This window comes from Harpegnathos saltator, unplaced genomic scaffold (genome assembly GCF_003227715.2).
Source record: "Harpegnathos saltator strain DR-91 unplaced genomic scaffold, Hsal_v8.6 scaffold1, whole genome shotgun sequence".
Classification (NCBI taxonomy): Eukaryota; Metazoa; Arthropoda; class Insecta; order Hymenoptera; family Formicidae; genus Harpegnathos; species Harpegnathos saltator.
In genome coordinates, this window is record NW_020229872.1 from 477,667 (window position 1) to 496,633 (window position 18,967).

Sequence of the window (18,967 nt, forward strand, 5' to 3'; positions counted from 1 at the left end):
CCACTATAAACAGAGTATCGAAGCTATTGAACATCGCTGGGAAAAGTATATTGAGCTAAAAGGAGACTATATAGAGAAATAAAGATATTTTTTCCCAAATTTTTTGTGTTTTCTTTGTTAGGTCAGGTACTTCTGGGACTACCCTCGTAACTCGTCTCGTCACACCACGCACAAATAGCTGTTACAGTGATCTTCTGCAGCTTCCTGCATTATTGGCACGCGATATTGCGGCGTGTTTCAAGGATTAATGTAAAAGCGGGAGCTTCTGATCTTCTGAACATCTAAGCACACATGCGTACGTGCGTGACGCAGTCTGTACGAAAATGTACCGAGGAAATGCGATTAACTTCCCGACATTCCGGGCGTGAAGAGAAGCAGTCGATCGACAACGTTGTCTTTGTATAAAACGTATGAAATGTGTATCAATGTGCTGATGAATTAACTGCAGCTACGCGCGCGTTTCTTTCAGGAACCTCCGAGTCGCGGATTTCACACATCACTTCGGTGGAGTACGACGACTGTGAAACATCCAGCACGAGTTCCTGGAAGCTGGTACATTTCACGACAGATATCGAGACGCTTCCAGTTCGTGACACGTGGAGTGGTGGACACGCGGTTCCGTGGAGAATGTCGTTCATCAACAGCAGCAGCAGAACTTCTCTCCCAAGTTATGTAGCCTCTTCCTCGCCATGACCATGTTTATCGAGAACGCCGCGAGCCAGACGAAGAAATTCAGCCAACTCGTGGATATCGCGAGCTGGAGCGCGATGCCGGTGTTAATCTCGCTGCCGCGCACCCAGTTGTTAGCATCCGGCTGCAGATAGTCCATGAAATCGAAGATCCCGCCGCACGACAGTCTGTCGTGAATCGCCTGCGAAACGACGCGAATCATCTCCGATTAATGATCCGTTGATTCACGTCCGCAGCTTACAGCTTACATGTTCAGTTTACACTTTCAGCTAGAAAGCTCTTGAAGAAATGAAGATAGGAATGAGGGTAGAAGTAAGAAGTTGCAAGAAAAATAAGGAATTGAAGTAGAAATGAAACATGAAAATAATATTGAGTTATACGACAAGTAATCTCCGGTAAGCTGAGCCAATTGAGCCAATTGAGTGAAAATTGATCCGACTGAAACACGCTTCTTTCGTACCTGAGCTTCGCGTCCTCTCGATCCTAACAATTGTATGATATTTCGTCTGTATTGATTGCAGGTTTCGTAGTAACCGTCGGTTAGCACGACCGCATGGGCGAGAGACAAGCAGCAAACCAATGCAGCGATGAAAGCTGCTGGTATCCACTGTTTGCATTGCGATCTCGATTTCACATGGATCACAACTTGCTCGTTGAGGTTGCGCCTGGACAAAGAGTTCAACAACAAGAGGAATGATCACGGAATGTAGCAACACCAAAATAGAACTGCGTAAAATATTAATAGATCTGTTTGTTAAGTCTGTGAATTACGAGAGCTGTGGTGAAGAGAGAATATTTTCACGCACCGAATCCAATCAAAAAGTTGGGTTTGACTTTAGAGTAAAGGATTGCTCTTGTTGAATGGAAACAACTTATTCGCCAGTCACATAATTACTGTTGTTGCTTACGATTCGCGGTTCTGGCGACATTCGTACTTCTACAACTAAACTTTTTGATATGTTTTGACAACCGATATAAAAAGTATAATATTTTGTATGTATATAATTATATATAGTACAATTAGTGTACAATCAATTGTATATATATTTATAGTAAAATATTTTTTATAATTACGTGCTATTATACTGTCTGGAATATTTTTTCGAATAACGCATTTGCTTCGAGATATTTTAGGTGAGCATTTAATAAGGGACCACCTTGTATAATTCGGTGTGATCGGAAAGATAACAAGGGACTATATCAGTCGTCGCTCATAAGCACCTGTCATCGTTGCGTGTGACCGCGCCGTTAAGTCGCTTAGGCTCATCCAGATTCTTCTGCACGCAACACCTGTATCCGTGATACGAGCTGAGGCACAAGCCGATTACGATGACGGGTATGAGGGCGTACGCGCTGAAATGGCAGAGCTTCACGTCGCCGCCGATGAACGTGTTGAATGTGTTTATGCCGTACAGTATGCAGCCGCAGCTCACGTTGAAGCAGCTGTCCAAGGTCCATGACCAATGCTGCCACGCTGTCACCAGCGAGATGATGGACGTGACGGAGAGGACCATGGAGCTGCCGTAGAAAACTGCCAGCCAGCCTTCCGCTTGCTTCGGTGTCATGGTCGCTTGGACACTCGCGACTTATCGATCAATTAATTGCGATCGGTTCTCTCTCCGTGTGCCGTCGAAATTTTGTCGATCGGCGCGCGACTCGTGATGCGTTCACGGTTCGCTCTCAAGCGCAGCTTCCGTCTCCTCCGTGTCCTCTTCTACTCATGTCTTTGCAATCTCATGTATGACGAGCTATGACGACGTGCGAGACGAGAGTTTGTCTGAAACATATCGGAGAAGACAGGTCTCATCCTCTTGCAGTTTTCTTTTTTCCGTTTGGCGGCTTTTATGAATTTATTAGGGTCGAATCGATCGTTCTTTCGTGCCACCTTCACGGATGTTGTACCGCGTTGGGGAAAGAACGGTCGAAGAACAATATGAACGCCGCTAGCGTTAACATTATTATTAAGCGGCCGAAGATGACCAGTTTGTAAGTTCTCATAAAAATTACTTAAATTCGTAGAACGATACGTTTTATGCTTTTAACGGACTCTTGAATAAGAATACGAGAAGCAAACGTTTTCGCTCTTGCGTGACGTATTTCCTCTTTTTTGTTCCTTAAACCTGTCGTTTCCATCCGCCCCGGTGACAAGGTAGACGTGTGTTAATTGACGCGGTAGTTTCAGCGGTTAATAGCGGTTTAACAGATGGATCGCCATCCGCGACAGATGGGTCGAATCATATTTTGCCGGAAGGAAAAAAAGAGAGGAACGTTTATTGCATCTGCTGACGTCATCCTGATGGTGAAATTGTGAATTGCAGGCCCCGAGAGGAGCGCGAGGCGTGCGAACGAGGCGGCTGGTGCGCGAAGACCCGCGTGGGACGCGGCGGAGGCTTTGGAACATGTAAACATTTGCCGACCTACTATTTTTCTACGTTCGACGCGCTATGGACAGATCTATTTTCGAGCTAAACCGCATGCGGTCCTGCGCCGATGTTGCGCTCCCCCGATCGCCACGACCGTCGGACGAAAGAAGTGTTCACCTTCGCAGACCGCGGCTGCTCACCGAAGATGATGCGACGCACCTGTGATCCCACGCTGCGGCGTCAGTCTCCTTCAACGGGACTGTTTCCCTCTCCGGAAACCTGAAGACGAGTTACTTAGCAGTAGTTTGTTGTCGTAATGAGTTAAGCGAGTGCCGCCTGAGTGATTATCGCGATGTTAAATAAGATATGTCGTTGAGTAATTGGTCAGTCAGTATAAGTTAGTAAAATAATAATTCAGCCCTTGTAATCTCGCTTTCTTTTCTCATACGTCTCGTCGCAGAACGAAACACGTTTCTTATTTGTCGGAGAGACTGTCTTCGAGGTAAATTCACCACTTACAAAGTCTCTTCAGCGAAGAGAGCACCCGGTTCGGCGGGGAGAGAAAAGAGAGAGGGAGAGGCACGATCTCAGCGGTAGGACGCTGTAAAAACGAGCGAGTCGCTCATACTAAGACAAGGAGCATCTTAACGAATTGAGCCGCTGCTGCCGGTTATTTATTCGACGCGAGAGTCATCGCGATAAGTGTATGACGAAAGTTTGCGAAATTTGTGTATATCGGGTTACGCACATTATCTCGTCGCGGTATTGGTCAGATTCGATTGTGTTGCAACGCGAGCGACAACGATGGGAGACGAGACGAGAGATCAACACGCGTAGAGAGAAAAAGGAATAGAAACGAGAGAAAAAAGAGAAATCAATAAGAGCACAATGAAAAGAGTCGCGTTCACACAAGTACGAGTATTGCGCGCTCGAGGATCGAAGATGACTGACTGACCGACTGACTGACTGTCTGACTGACAAGGGCAGGCCGCACTTACGTTGATTAGCCTCGCTCAGAGATAATAAAATTCTTCTCCGCACGGCCGATGCCGCTGATAGGGCTGAAAAGAGACGGAGAGGCGCTAATTAGGATTGATTAGCAATTCGCTCTCGAGCGGGAAATGCGTTAAATATAGACATCTCGAGCGCGCGCTGCAGGATGCGACGCAGGTAGCGCAGGTACCACACGCGAGTCCGAGCGATGCGAATGCGTAATAATTGGGCGAGAGAGGAATTGTCGGTTCTCGCCTCTCTTCCGCTCTTTCTCTCTCTCTCTCTCTCTCTCTCTCTCTCTCTCTCTCTCGTAAAAATACAACATTTCCGATTATTACTTTCGCGCGCGCTTCGCGAGACGATAGTGCACCGCAAGGATCGAGGTGAGGAGAGAACGAATAATAATTATTTCTCGCGTGATAAGCTAAAAAATGTATATTCATGAAGATGCAGATTCGGTCACTTTCTTTTGGATACAATTCGAGCTGCATTCGAAAAAGTGTCCAAACTTTAAAAATCCAATATATAACTGTGTTTACTGTAGCGTATAATATATAATTGCGCATGATTACACATGGCCACGTAAAGATAAAATCTGATCGTTTCTTCACGGGGAATGAGAGAGTAAAATTACAGAGAGCGATTTTCAATCTGCTGCGAGCTTTTTCTCCAGATTCTCCGTCTCATCTTTCATCCTTGAAGTGCAATTGAAATCGGGCTCGTCTCTCGAGTCTACTTCCTTCCTTCGACGAGCCAATAAATCAAGGTGAAGCAACACGCTTGATAAAGAATAGTCATGAACAGATAACGGCCGACGATTCACGATAATGCACGCGCAAGAGGAAGCGTGGAGGAACGTTGCTCGTCGTGGTTTTTAGCGACCGAGACTCACTTCACCGTGCGAGTGCTCCTCGGTCGCTCTTGAGACTCTGAGACTCTTTCACGTCTTCTTGACGAAATCGCACCCGCCAGCGGCGGAATATCCGAAGCGACTGTTACCTCTTCCGCACGACTTCCGTGCCGCGATCTTTTGCGTCGTGTACGCGACGTGTGTCGTGTGTGCGCAAAAATCACGCGTGTCTTGTTTGAGCAAGCCGCACATTTTTGTAAATATTCGTCGCTGTCTCTCACGTAGCTCCTCCGCGCTCGACAATGCTCGTCGTAGATCTCGCGGGTGCAAATATTGACACGAGGCGAGGCCGATCTCTCGACGGTGAGAATGCAATGAGGACGCTCTTCGCGGGCGACGAGCAACGCCGTTCGATTTCCGCGCAAGAGCGATTAAAATCGCGCATTTTCATTCTCACGTAAGCGAAGTAAAGCAAATGTAGAAAAGAGTGGAAAGAACAAACATAGAAGGAAACAACTTGCGAAGCATAAATGAGGTGAAGCAAATGTAGACACAAAAGTAGAAGAAAGAAACAGAAATGTGCAGGAGGAAGGAAGAAAAGTAGAAAATACTTGGATTTTTCTGTCGATATAAATTTCCCAAGCTATGAAAAAAGATCTCAGTTCAATTAAACGTATCTTCTTGCTTTCTCGCCGTCGCGAAGAAAATATCTCGATAATGTATTAATATCTAAATGATATATAGAATTTGTTTTACGCGACGAAGTAATAAGATTCAGAATAAAGCACACACTTGACGCGTCTCGCTATCAACTGGCACATTTTCTCTTCGCCGATCGCACGATGATAAACGAGTCTGTCCGCCCTGTCGCTCGTCTAAGATAAGGATGTCGAGCGTTCGGTTATTCCAGATAAACATTTATCTATGATCGATTCAGTGTTACCAGAGAGATAGCACGTGCGACTTAGCTTTATTCAACCATCGAACGTCCACGTGAATCACATCGTGACGAAATATCCGCCAAACTCGCGTCACTCGCGCTTTTTTCTTTTTTTTAAGTATAACGCTAATCACAGCACGTATTCTTTCTCGCGCGACGCGTTCGGCGTTCAAGTATCGCGCACCTACTGTCTGCCTGGCTGTCTTTCTCGCGGGCCGTGAGCGGTATTACGAAATGTTTGCGCGCTTCTACACGCTGCCGCGAGTTACGGATGTTCCAGGTGGTGGTATCGGCTTTTTAGCGCTGCGTTACTCCGACATGCGTGCACACATTTACGATCAAATGCACTCTGATCAGAGAAACCTCATTGCCATTGTACGGAGAAACGCGATACGATGGCGAGATAAAATTTGATAAGATTATCACGGTCTTTGTGACGTCGGTGTCTACCGTGAAACAAAGTCAAAATCGTTCTATCGCAGAAACGTACGGATGCATCTCGGGTGACGATATATTCATATTTGTAAGCGAAACTCTGATATGATATTTAATAAATATATAATTTGAAAAATAAAACGGAAGGGAGAGAGAAAATGTATGTATGATAATTTTGCCGATTTACCCGAGCAACGCTCGCTAGTTTTTCGTTCGTAAACGAAAATGATTTTGGTACATTCGCTCGATGTGTGATACAATTGGATTTATTCTTTGCATGTTATTTGGAACACAAGATTTAACGAGTTTCGCGTCCATGGTACTGTACTAACGCAAATTACATAAAACGTTTACGAATTGACAGTACTCGATTCTTCGAATTTGATTCTACCAATTAAGAATTCGATACAAACGAATGCCGCGTGTCGAAATGTCTCAGCAAATGTCTTCTGTTCCTTGTAGAATTTTATCATAAGCCTCCATTTCTTACGTTATATTAGAAGCTACCTTTGGTACAACATGTACACAGGACTATTGTACAAAATTCTGAGGTTCTATACACGGAAGAAATCTGCTCCTGACCAAAACAAATGATGCGCTTAGAGAATGAAAATTCTTTACATAGTGCCATAGTTCACATACGATACTTTTCCAATCCTCGTCGTTGCGCATACAAGTTATTATACTTCGTCTTATAATTTGCATCTGTATTATAACTATCGCAACTGAATTACATATTATCTTTTGTACGTGTATCTGTTATTTAGTTTTACAACGCGTTAAATAGCGATTACACGGTTAACAATTTATTCCCAATATTCTCTTAATCCCGCTTATAAATAGATTCGTACAATCTGCCCTCTTCAATATTCTTTAGCGTAATAGTCTCTACGGTTGACTGCCGCAAGGCAGCGATTGTGAAATGTGACGTAAAAATATACAGGCGAAGTATAATTTAGCTAAATAGTTTACTATATATGTACACATTTTTACGACCGATACGACTTCCATTCCCTCATACGTTGCGACGAGAAGCCACCATTGTTCCATATGCAATACATTGTTGCAACACCTGCAGCTATAGCACTCGCAAAACCAGCTTTTCTGACTCCGGCTAAAATGTATTAATTATTAATCATGAAGTACAATTATTAAGTACATATCAATAAACATATACATAAGTTGCCATCTTACCAGCAGATCTAAATAATGCGGCACTCGCCGCTGCTGCGCCTATTGTATTGAGACTATCGTCAGTTCCTCTGATCCAAGTTATACCTATGCCAGCACATGTATACATTATCGTTATTACACCAAGAGAATTTGCCATATTAGCTCCACCTTTCATAACATGATTGATCAATCTGGAAGCAGAAAGAAAACAATATATAGATGTGCACTGATTTGCTTTAGATATTTAGTGCTTAGAAAAATCATACTGTGTTCTTCTGAGTTTGCCAGTTTCACCAGCGATAGTCGTTGCTTTAATGCCTCTGTATAAACCTGATGCTCCACCGATTCCTGCACCTAATATACATGCTGCTCCAATCTGGCCAAAAGCTAATTCCAAACGACCTCTTTGCTTCACAGCTCCCTCAGGAAATATAAATTCTGGTTGACTAATGGGAAGATACGATGGGTCGACATTCATATACGGGCTAAGAGATAAACCTTGTTGTAACGTAACTGGAAAAAGAACATAGAATTCTTTAATTTAAGCAACTGTAGTTCATTAAATAATAATTCATTTATTCTATATCTATGATTTAACTATACCTGATTCACTGTCACATTAATGCAACATATATTTTTGTTCTAGTTGCATATTATTATTGCATACATGTATATTATTGTCACGAGTGTGATCATATACATATACCATTTTTATAAATAGTACATACTTATTTTTATATACGTCTTATTATGAATAGTACACATAACTCATGCAATAAGGTTAGGGACACGTTTTTCACCACGAGTCGAAAAAGAAGAATGATTATTCGTATTGCAATATAATTTAGAAAACGCATAATTGTATACGTATCTGACACTTTGTTCGACAACACTCCGAAAAAATATCCTGTTACTTTCAAATAAGAGGAAAAGAAATTAGAAAAGCTAGAAATTAGAAAAGAGAACGTTGGAGCAACCCAGAAATCTCGACGCAGCGCATAAAGTCTCGCTTTCTGTTTACCTGGTATGTTAGTGTTGCTGTACGCTCCATTATCGACCTCGTTCTTTCTTGAATTACCCATAAAATCTAACATTTTGTCAAAACAATTTAAACTTTGTATTTTACAACTAGAAAACGAGATTCGAATTATTACAAAAGGCACGACGATATATCAGACGAAATTGAACATCGAGAAAGCCGGGTTGAATGCTAGAAAGGACTTCCTATCAGGCGATCATCCCCACTATACATTTATCGCTATAGAAAGGTCTGTTCGTTTTAGCTGAACCAACGCTGCACTGCAATTTCGTTCCTTTCCTCTTCAACGTAATAAGTTTAAATATTTATTTCACTCTAACAAAAGGTGCAAAAAGGCAAAAGGTGCAACTTAGATCAGCTAAAAAGAACAAACCTGGATTGTGCAGGAGTTTAGAAATTGATAAAAAGAACGCAGTAATGCGATGCATCGTCACGCAAACGAAAATTGTTTTATCAATTATATATTTTGTTATATCGTGATATGTATATGTACATTGAGTCGTAGTATAACTTAACAATAAGGTCGTTATTTTCAAGTAGTACAAATCAACGACGGATCAACCGAGTTGTTTCATTTTCAAACGATATATACAATTGCAAGTCGAAGGATCTTTTCATTCTCAACACGACTCACACACAACGACAAATCGAAAAAAATTATTTATTTGAGGGCTGCGTTCCGATATTCACTGCCGGTACTGAAAATACATAGTTTCTGTCACATATACTATAGATTCTCAGTGCTGGCAGTGAATATCGGAACGCAATCTATGTCGTATTTATTTTACGTCATATTTTCAGGCTTTAGGGGAAAAGAGAGCGAGAAAGAGAGAGAAAAGGAATCAGGTGCCGAAAATGCAACTGAAAGGATGTATCTGCTGGTAACTAGATAAATATTTGGCGCGTTTTATCATTAGATTCCTTCGTCTTATCGGTTATATGGGTGTCGTATGTACGTAAGTATCTCATTTTGATGCTTTATTCTCATATGTCATTCTTTGATTATTTTAATTAGATATTAAAAAGAGCGAGATTCTAAATGTATAGATTAGATGTAATTCCGTCAGGCTTTGCTAATAAAGAATACAACAACGGTTTTTCGATGACTGATAGTTAAAGCAATTGCATCTGTAGTTTTATGCCGCATTTGTTGTGATAATTACCGTGCATTGTTTATTAGATGAGTCAAAATGTCTAAAATACGCCGGCTATCAGTTCGTGGTATTCGCAATTTTGGCGATGATAATGAGGACGCATTGTTGCGTTTCTCGTGTCCGATGACGTTGATCCTGGGGCCTAATGGAACAGGGAAAACCACGATCATCGAGGCGTTGAAATATGCTACGACTGGTGAATTCCCACCTGGCTCTGAAAAAGGAAAATCCTTCATACATGATCCTAACTTGGCATCAACTGGCTCGGTATAGCAGATATCAGTCCTGTTGTAGCAATTAGACAATTAAAATTTTATTATACAAATTTGTATCATGATTGAAATATTTCTGAGATCAAAAAAGATATTTCTGAAGGATCTAAAAAAGCCAATTATTTTTAATTTTTCTTATTTTGTATCACATATTGTTTTAGATTAGAGGTGTCGTTAAAGCTGAGATTGTTGATTCTATTGGTAATATGTATACAGTATGTCGAACAATTGAGTCCATGAAAACAACCAAAAAATTCAAAACTCTTGATAATACTTTAACCAGAATAAGCAAAGATAAGAAAGAGGTGAGTGTTTAGCTATTTTTATAGATTATTATATTTTTTAAATTCATTTATTTCGATTTTCTGAATATAGAAAACATCGATAACCAATCGATGTGCTGACATTGATGCTGAACTCAGCATAGCATTGGGTGTTTCAAAATCTATTCTGAATTATGTAATATTCTGCCATCAAGATGAATTTAATTGGCCATTTGATCAAGGAAAAACATTAAAAGATAGATTTGACGAGATATTTGACAGTAAAAAGTTTAACAAAGCTTTGGAAAACATTGGGAAGCTCTATAAGGAGTTACAAGTAAATATTCGAAGCCTGACTGCAGAGAAAGAATCTTGTAATATAGTGGTGTCTGAGGTAAAGTCTAGAGAGACCAAACTTAAAGATTATAAGCAGAGACTTAACACTACAAAGGAAAAAATAAATGTTATTGATAAGGAGTTGGAATCCTTGCAACAAAAAATCAAAGACATGGAACAGTTACATTCAGAATACAAGAATATACAAGCTGTTGAAGGTGAGTTAAATAAGAACTTGTGCGTAGAATACAACTAATAAAACGAACATGTTACTTTTTTATAGAAAAGAAGAAGATGGAGTACACAATGCTCAAAGAACGATATGTGAAACTAAGAAATACTGTAGAAAATATTTTTGAAGGAACAACAGAGGAGTTAAATGTTCATATACAGTCGTATGATTCCATATTGAAGGAGAAGAACAATGAAATAACGGAGGTACAATGTTGATGAATTTCTATTCAAATTTCTAGGTATATATTTCGATATATTCATGATTGTATGCACTGTTTCATTGATTTGTTGTTTTTAGAATGAAGCAGAGATCGAAGATATCTCTACGAAAGAAGCCAGGATCTCGAATATCTTGGCAACGCGCAGGGAAACTGTGGGCACATTGAAACAACAAGTAAAAGATCAAGAAAAAAGGATAATTCGTCGTAATCAGTTATTAGACGATGCACTGAGGGTCTGTGGGTTGGACACGGTGGGACCGGACGTGTCCGAAATAGGTATTTGAAAAATAACTTTGAGGATTAGTCACGTATAGAATTTTATGATATTTAACGAATGTATCATTGTATAAAATTCTTCATATAGAGGTAAAAGCTCTTACTAAAAGATTGGAGCAAAAAATGCGGACATTGGAACGAAAATTGGAGGAGAATCGATCGGCCATGCAGAGGCAGGAGGAAAAGTTACAAAAGGAGCTTGATAAGGTGCGTAGCAATCATTCGAAAATAGAATCCGAAAAAATCCTCAAAGAGAAGGAAGTAACCGAGATAAGAAATGACGTCACTGCGATTCGGAATCAAATAACACAGGTTGGTACATTTCTGCTGCACATCAGAAATGTTTAGTTTTCCAATGGGAATTTTGCTTCAATTTCTGTTTTCTTTTTTCATAGATCGGTGCGGCGGGAAATAAATTGAAGTCTCTTGAGGAAGCACTTCAAACAGCGAAACAGAGAATAGATGACATCAGCAAGATGTTAGACGTGGACTCTGTTAAAGCCGATATTAAAAGCAAAGTAAAATCCAGAGACAAGATCGAGGAAAGTTTAAGTGCGGTCGATGATGAAATTTCCTCCCTGCACAAATTGAGCTCGTTAACGGCGGAATTTGAGTTAAAGAAATCGACCTTGCAAGCTAAAGAGGAAGAGTTCGAGAATCTGAAGAGAAAACATGGCGAGGATATTAAAACATTGTTAAACGTTCCAGAACTGCAGCACACGAAATTGAGAAGTTCCTTACAACGTGTTCATCAGCAGTTAGTACGTATTAACGTTTATATGTTTATTTCTTAATGTTTATATAGTGCTTATGCAATTGTATTTATTACAAACTCTAGGAAAAAGAATCAAATTCCTTAACACGTGAGATACAAGCGCAGGAACGCAGAACTACTGCTCTTGAAACAACAATGCGGCACATGGAATTTGACATTGCGAAGAAACGGACAGAATTTGAACGTAAGAATTTTCTTGGGGGGTTTTTTTTTTTCATTTTACGTTATTGATGTATAATATTGATTATATATGTGTATGTGTAGTTACTTTGAATATTTCATTCTTCAGGTGATAAGCAGAAAATATCTGTAGTGTGCGATTATAAAGATTTCGACGAAACTTTATTAATGCAATCAAAGATAGTCAAGGATCTTCAGGATCAGAGAGGAGTTTATGCTTATCAGGCCACAGCTTACAAGGAATACATTAAAAAGCTTTCCATGAAAGATCCTTGCTGCCCGTTGTGTCATAGAGATTTTCAGGAGCAAAAGAAAGTTACAGAGCTAATAAAAGAAATGGAAAGCGATATAATACGTAATCAGCCAAGCCGTTTAAAGAGATGCGAAGAGGAATTGAAGACTGAACAGAAGAAATATGACAATATGCTACAGTTGAAACCTATCGTCGAGAAGATCATTCAGTGTGAAGAAAATGACTTAAAGAAATTAGAGTGAGTGTATTCAACTTGTGTATTATGTCATTCATATTTCACGTTTTACATTGCTACATAATACTTGGTAATTACAATTTTCCTTTCAATTAGCGAGAGGTTGGAGAAAACGAAGAATAATCTAACGCAATCGAAGATGTGCGTTAAGACTTTAGAAGGGTCGAAAGCAGAGCCCGAGAAGAAATTGATGCTGTGGAAGAATATCATCGGCGATATTCAGCTCTGGGATCGATGCGTAGATGAGATACGGCATCTGAAGACTACCGTTGACAACATGCAAACTCAAATGGCCAATGCAGGTGACGTTTACGACAATTCATAACAAAAATTCAGGATTATCGAGTACTCTCTCCCTCATTTTCATACGTAACCTTTTCTCGCAGGTATTCAAACCCAGAGGACCATGGAAGAAGCACAAACGCAACGAGAACAACTGAAGAAGTCCTTCAAAGAAATTCGGAGTCACATCGAAAATTTGCACCTCAAGTTGAACAAGCACAACGAGAAATTGCAGGATGCTAGGGCGACGTACAACGAGTTGCACGAAAAGCAGTTGCAAATACACTCAGATATGCAGAAACTGAAGCACTTGAAGGATAAGCAGGAAGATCTGTACACGCGAGAGGTCAACGTGGCAGAAGCGGTAGAAAAATTGCGGGAAGATTTGATGGTCGTCGAGGATCAATTGAATTCTAGTATACAGATATTGGAGAAAACTAAGGTTTGCTCTTTTGCTTTTCTCGACCAAACCAATTGTTTTAGATTTTTTACATATAATTATATATATATATATATATTCATTCCTATCTTTTTTTATAGATTATCTTATAAATATAATTGAATTTAAAATAAATATGGATATTTTATTATTTATATATAGTTATAGATTTATACATTATATAATTATATATGACTACATGTAATCTATAGAATTCGAATGAAAGTATATACCAATGAATTGTGAAAACGCTCTTTTATTGCAGGCTGAAAATTGGCAGAAGCAGGAGACTGATAGGAAATCAGTAGCGGAAAATACCAGACGTTTGTCCGACTTACACAACATAATAGATGAAGTTGAGTCATTCATCAACAGCAACGTGTCCGAGAAACTCACGAGCTATGAACGCGACATAGAGACTCACCAGAAATCGTTGGCAGAACTCACGAACCTGCGGAAGAACGTGGAGCAAACAATTGGCAAACTGAAGGAGGATGTCGCCACTCAAGAAATCAAAAAGAGAGAAATGCTCGACAACATGACGTTGCGCGAGACCAAGGAAGGAATGGAGACGTTGAAAGAAGAACACCGGCAGTTGGCTTTGCAACTGAAGGACATGAATTACAATGAAATATCGACAAAATTGAAGATGTTAGAAAACGAGAGACAGACGACACTTCGTCAGGTAAGCGACGCGTTTTTGGCATACATCGATCGTTTACTAATTAATAATCTACATGACCTCTTTTTATCTTTACTTTTTTTCAGAGAAACGTATCTCTGGGCAAACAGGAGGAGCTGGAAAGAGTGATCGAACAGTACACACAGGAACTGCAGAAGGAAGTATATCGACTCGCTCGTCGCAATTACACTGACAAGTGTATCGAATTAGCGGTGAAGTATCATATACGAAATAGCATACGTCTCGGTATATTCGAACTAGACAACTCTGTACACTGTACTGAGATACGTATGTCTCACCTTCTGTTTAGGTTGAAGAAGATACGATAGCCAACTTGAAGGCTTACAGTCAGATTTTGGATGCCGCGATGATTGAGTATCACGAGGAGCGCATGGCGACGGTCAATAAGATAATGAAGAAGCTGTGGAAGCATATTTACAAAGGCACGGATACAAGTAGCATACAAATCCGCACGGAGCCAACGGATGGTGTAGGCAGCAACAGGAGGAGCTACAACTACAAATTGATTCAGACTAAACACGGCTGTGAGATGGACATGAAGGGACGCTGCAGTGCCGGGCAAAAGGTAAAATTTTATTCAATTCGAAATAATTTTATTAATCTTCATCTCATTAAAATATTTAACGTTGAATCGCCTGTGCGTGTACTAACAAGTAACAAAATAGCATTATCTTAATCGATTTTTACAGGTGCTAGCATCGATCATCATAAGACTCGCCTTGGCAGAAACGTTTTGCAAGGATTGTGGTATACTCGCCTTGGATGAACCAACGACGAACTTGGACGAAGAGAATGCAAACAGTTTGGCGGATACGCTCACCAAGTATATGTGACCATTATTATGTGAGACGTGGAATTCTTATATAATGTAACATAACACGCGATATTTTGCAGAGTGGTGGAGATGCGATCGAAGCATCAGAAGAATTTTCAGCTCATCATAATTAGCCATGACGAGAAGTTCCTGCAAAAATTAGCTGATCTAAATAATCATAAGAAATTTCACGAACTTTATCGCAAACAGAAGTACGTTGTATAAAGGTGTTCTCGTTCTCTATGGGGTGCTAAATTGTCAGACATTAGCAACTTCTTTTTTTATAGTGGATTGACCGCCGTGAAAATATCCGACTTCAATGAACCTACGAATTCCTTGATGCATATCAAGGACGAAGACGAATCCGATGAAGAGGAACGGCATCGTCTTCCATCGAGAGATCTAGATACGGACACGGCCAGTACATCGAATAGAAAACGATACAATTGGGACGATTTCAATGATGAGGAGAGGCCCGCTAAGAAGAGATATTGCTTCAACGAATAATCAAAAAACGTGTATTTCCTTTTATTATTCTCTAAATTTAAATGCCATATGTATGTCCTATTATATAATATAAAAATTATATTTTTTATTTTTAATGTTTTCGTGATGGTTTGTCAAAATGTACATGTAATATGTTAATTTATTCTTACAGAAACGGAGAAAAAGAGAACAATTGTACGCATAGTTGTAAGGTGTTAAAAAATACCTCATATTATAAATAAATATAAAGTATGTTTTATATGATACCTTAAATGTATGATAAGTGTCAATATTTTTTGCCAAAAATCTTATCATATGATTGAGCGAACGATAACTACGATGATTTATGGTCGTTGTATCAGTTTTATGTATTAGAATTCGCATGTGATTGTATTAAATTAAAAAGTAATGTTATAATTTTCGTAAATCTTCTTTATGTACCTTATGTACAGTAAAATCGAAGGGGTGACCATCTTTCCTCGATAGTATAGTGGTTAGTATCCCCGCCTGTCACGCGGGAGACCGGGGTTCGATTCCCCGTCGAGGAGTAGTGCTACTGAGCCTATATACTTTTGCTTTTTTTTTTCATCGTTCTTAATTTTTGCCTTAATATTCCACATTTTGTTGTAACACATAAATGTAGAAGCATCAGATATCATTTGGAAAGAGGCACGCAATTAAGAATAAATAGTATATTCAACTTATAGCAATATAGAGAATATCGACACCTCTTCGACGGCGTGATAAGCATTTTCATCGAATTTGCCGAGATGACGCCACACGATCGAATGAGATTCACCGCTGCATTGATGAAGATGGCGCATCCGCGAGGCGACTCGATAACGCCGTCGATATATCTCGATCGCCATTGCGAGATGTCGTCGCTTCGAATAGAAGCGATCGTTCATTTCGAAGGCGGCTCGCACCGAATTCGAAGCAGAACGGAGCCTCCGGGAAGTCGGCTACTGCTCTTGGCATTTGGTTACGTAAGTTTCACTTCAATGTACGTATCTTCGTCTCACGAGACCGCACTTTAGACAAGATGTCGTCGAAATCTCGCAAGACTCGCATGTACGACTCGCGCGTGCGACACAACCTTAAATTTCTCAATTTTACGTCAACCTCCTCCCAGCGAGACGAGAAACATAAATCGAGTCAAGTTGCTCACGAGCTTATCGCGACGAGAACGCCGGGAGAGCGCGATCGACCGGCCGATTGAAAATCGTCGAAACCAAACGAAATGTAGCGCAACGCCGAATCAATCGGGAAGTTAGCCGCGGGCTAACGTTCCCCGATATTGTCTGTCGCACTCGCCCTCCCTCTCTCTCACGGCCGGGTACGACGCGTCTAGATGATAACCGTTATAGTTAGCGCGAGTTATCGCGAATCGTTGGCGAACGCGCCTGCGAAACGGGCGAGCCGGGCGGCATCGTAATAAACGGTAGCTCTCGACTCTCGTTGCCGCTGCCGCTGCTCGGGGAGCCGTAACGTCATAATAGAATAGCGATGTTAGTAATACCATCGCGCGCGCGCACGGCGGGCGCGCGCGACTGGAGGCAAGCGGCCGGGCGATTGACTGGCCCGGCGCGGCATAGCGAGTCTAACCAATTTGCATCGCATTGTGTACTCGTTACGCCTCCATCTGCGCGCTCCCGCTCTCGCATGAACGCACGAATATACGCCGCTTGCGGCCGAGGCGGCGGACGGCGACGGCGTCAGCGACGGCTCGACGCGCGCCGGCGCCCGAGCGCGATCTCGTCGCCATGGGATCCCGCTTCTGCTGCTGTCCGCGAGAGCCTTCACCGTGCGAGTCTTCGACTTGTAAATCGGGGAGCTGGTTAGAGTCGATCGGGGTTGATGACGGTAGACTGAGAGAGAGAGAGAGAGAGAGGGAGAGAGGGAGAGAGGGAGAGAGAGAGAGAGAGAGAGAGAGAGAGAGAGAGAGAGAAAGAGAAAAGAGAGATGTAGATGCCTCGTTTCTTCCTCATGTTGGTCAAATTTGTGTTTATGGCTTTTTTGAAGACGATAAAGATGTGGGATTTCCCAGGGAATGATTATGGGGATCTTTGAAAGGTCGATCGTTGTGATAATAAGATTCGTATGCAATTATATATAGTATCGAGTGCCATTAACCGCCGAACGGTGTCGGGGAGGGCACGAGCGGTCGCGATGGCGCACCGCGTGCGCCTTTGGGTTTTCGTCGAAACAGCGCTTGTTGAATGTTTCTACGGGTGTTTTATTAAATTTCTTTGTTATCTTTATATTGTATTATATCTATTTTATTTTAATTCGTGGACAATGTGAGAAAGGCTCTCAAGAGGTTTAGAATTTCTCTCCAAATTTTCTGGAGAACTTTCGACCACGTGTAACGTTCGGAGCGTGTTTTGTTTCGCGTCGGATCAGACAAAATTTTCAGGCAGAATCGAACACAGGAGCGGATCCAGATGGCCTCGATCAAGCCGGTACTGGGCGAACGGCGTCGCCGTCGCCCTCGTTCCCTCGTCGTTCCGGGCATCCCGACGGCGAAACCGACCGCCGCACCGTTCCAGCAATCAGCGCCCTGGGAGAGCCGTGGAAACCGCGGAAACCCCCAACTCTATTATCGTTTCTGGCATCGTTATCGTTATTAGCCGCTCCATCGCCCGGCCATCGTATACCGGAGAGAGAGAAAGACGGAGCGATAGAATGAGAGAGAGAGAGAGAGAGAGAGAGAGAGAGAGAGAGAGAGAGAGAGAGAGAGAGAGAGAGAGAGAGAGAGAGCGACTCGCTCCAACTACCGCTTGGTTAGCAGCCAGACCAGCAGCTCACCGTGTGCTCCCTGAACCCGCGTTCTAAGGGTTGAAGCTTGTACTTTCATAGAAAAACTCTAACGTTTTAATTTACAAGTAACTTTGATAGACTTCTACGTGAGAGCCGATGGTGACGATAATTAATGGCCGACACTCTCGATCGTCAGCCCCTCGAATACACGTTGGAAGGGTTGAAGTTCGCATTTCCATTGAAAGACCTTTAACTCACGGCTAAATCTGACGGATATACTTCTCTACAAGTTAGTAAGAAATTAGCCACCGATACGTTCAATGGTGTGCTTAAAAACGAACCAACGCGCCTCGCGCGGAGACAACAATAAATAACACCTTCGCCTTTGCCGCACAAACCGCGTCGTCCCTCGCCTCGGTCGCGAAGCGAGCCGACACACGTTCGCTCGTTCGTTCGATTGATTGATCGCGTTGTTGTGCCACCGAGATGCGGTGTGATGTTGACTCGCGACCGGGATATCTCGTCGAAGCAATTGGAGAATAGAATCGTGCAGCGAGACACACAGAGAAAGAGAGAGAGAAAGAGAGAGAGAGAGAGAGAGAAGATCCCCCCTCGCCAAGCATCTCCGGTGCGCTTTGATCTCTTTCTCGCGCTCCTGATTCGACCCCTCGGCAACCCGAGCGAGGGACGGGGCGACGAGAGAGAGTTCGTCCGTCCGCGCCCCCTCTTCAAAATATCAACTAAACGATAACCGTATTTATTATTCATTCGACCGCCTCCCTCTCACCCTATCTCTCTCCT

General features: G+C 41.8%; 4 protein-coding genes and 1 non-coding gene across 15 annotated transcripts in view; 3 read left to right on the top strand and 2 right to left on the bottom strand.

Moving 5' to 3' along the window:
• Positions 1-47: 47 nt before the first annotated feature.
• On the bottom strand, positions 48-6,368 carry LOC105192386 (uncharacterized). Of its 8 annotated transcripts, none has more exons than XM_025300098.1 (5): positions 5,689-6,368; positions 3,254-3,332; positions 1,912-2,467; positions 1,151-1,355; positions 48-871 (listed from the first exon to the last, which is right to left on the bottom strand). In XM_025300098.1, the coding sequence occupies exons 3-5, from the start codon at positions 2,253-2,255 to the stop codon at positions 638-640; spliced, it is 783 nt and encodes a 260-aa protein (XP_025155883.1). In that variant the 5' UTR covers positions 2,256-2,467; positions 3,254-3,332; positions 5,689-6,368; the 3' UTR covers positions 48-637. The 8 variants fall into 8 exon arrangements, with proteins under 8 accessions (XP_025155883.1, XP_025155920.1, XP_011154793.1 ...); XM_025300135.1 differs by having other exon boundaries at positions 3,231-3,332; XM_011156491.3 differs by having other exon boundaries at positions 3,112-3,332.
• Positions 6,369-6,521: 153 nt separating this feature from the next.
• Positions 6,522-8,769, bottom strand: Tim23 (translocase of inner mitochondrial membrane 23). 2 transcript variants are annotated; one of them, XM_011156496.3, is made up of 4 exons: positions 8,466-8,769; positions 7,711-7,957; positions 7,466-7,635; positions 6,522-7,385 (listed from the first exon to the last, which is right to left on the bottom strand). In XM_011156496.3, the coding sequence occupies exons 1-4, from the start codon at positions 8,536-8,538 to the stop codon at positions 7,261-7,263; spliced, it is 615 nt and encodes a 204-aa protein (XP_011154798.1). In that variant the 5' UTR covers positions 8,539-8,769; the 3' UTR covers positions 6,522-7,260. The 2 variants fall into 2 exon arrangements, with proteins under 2 accessions (XP_011154798.1, XP_011154799.1); XM_011156497.3 differs by lacking the exon at positions 8,466-8,769 and adding an exon at positions 8,048-8,201 and having other exon boundaries at positions 7,252-7,385.
• A 455-nt stretch (positions 8,770-9,224) lies between these two features.
• On the top strand, positions 9,225-15,649 carry rad50 (DNA repair protein rad50). 3 transcript variants are annotated; one of them, XM_011156498.3, is made up of 18 exons: positions 9,225-9,439; positions 9,664-9,904; positions 10,071-10,214; positions 10,285-10,726; positions 10,792-10,946; positions 11,041-11,239; positions 11,328-11,551; positions 11,635-12,000; positions 12,078-12,198; positions 12,304-12,685; positions 12,779-12,984; positions 13,069-13,406; positions 13,669-14,088; positions 14,172-14,297; positions 14,396-14,671; positions 14,796-14,929; positions 15,001-15,132; positions 15,208-15,427. In XM_011156498.3, exons 2-18 carry the CDS (start codon positions 9,674-9,676, stop codon positions 15,425-15,427), a joined length of 4,116 nt encoding a protein of 1,371 aa, XP_011154800.1. In that variant the 5' UTR covers positions 9,225-9,439; positions 9,664-9,673. The 3 variants fall into 3 exon arrangements, with proteins under 3 accessions (XP_011154800.1, XP_011154803.1, XP_025156180.1); XM_011156501.3 differs by having other exon boundaries at positions 9,225-9,435; XM_025300395.1 differs by lacking the exon at positions 9,225-9,439 and adding an exon at positions 15,579-15,649 and having other exon boundaries at positions 9,674-9,904; positions 15,208-15,436.
• A 233-nt stretch (positions 15,650-15,882) lies between these two features.
• TRNAD-GUC (transfer RNA aspartic acid (anticodon GUC)) lies at positions 15,883-15,954 on the top strand. Its single transcript has one exon. It is a non-coding gene; the product is annotated as a tRNA-Asp (tRNA).
• A 359-nt stretch (positions 15,955-16,313) lies between these two features.
• The window catches only part of Drgx (Dorsal root ganglia homeobox), a 56,280-nt gene continuing 53,626 nt past the window's right edge, over positions 16,314-18,967 (top strand). The window contains exon 1 of the mRNA XM_025300543.1: positions 16,314-16,392. The gene's annotated coding sequence lies outside the window, so the exon portion shown is untranslated. The remainder of the gene's footprint in view (positions 16,393-18,967) is intronic.

Coding starts and splice junctions, on each gene's coding strand:
- LOC105192386 (XM_011156495.3), bottom strand. CDS start 2,255: ATGACACCGAAGCAAGCGGAAGGCTGGCTGGCAGTTTTCTACGGCAGC. Junction 1,356..1,911: donor GTCACACGCAACGATGACAG/GTGCTTATGAGC, acceptor CTCTTTGTCCAG/GCGCAACCTCAACGAGCAAG. Junction 872..1,150: donor CGAGAGGACGCGAAGCTCAG/GTACGAAAGAAG, acceptor GTCGTTTCGCAG/GCGATTCACGACAGACTGTC.
- Tim23 (XM_011156496.3), bottom strand. CDS start 8,538: ATGTTAGATTTTATGGGTAATTCAAGAAAGAACGAGGTCGATAATGGA. Junction 7,958..8,465: donor CAGCAACACTAACATACCAG/GTAAACAGAAAG, acceptor TTCTTTTTCCAG/TTACGTTACAACAAGGTTTA. Junction 7,636..7,710: donor GGCAAACTCAGAAGAACACA/GTATGATTTTTC, acceptor TTCTGCTTCCAG/ATTGATCAATCATGTTATGA.
- rad50 (XM_011156498.3), top strand. CDS start 9,674: ATGTCTAAAATACGCCGGCTATCAGTTCGTGGTATTCGCAATTTTGGC. Junction 11,240..11,327: donor ACCGGACGTGTCCGAAATAG/GTATTTGAAAAA, acceptor TTCTTCATATAG/AGGTAAAAGCTCTTACTAAA. Junction 12,686..12,778: donor AATGACTTAAAGAAATTAGA/GTGAGTGTATTC, acceptor CCTTTCAATTAG/CGAGAGGTTGGAGAAAACGA.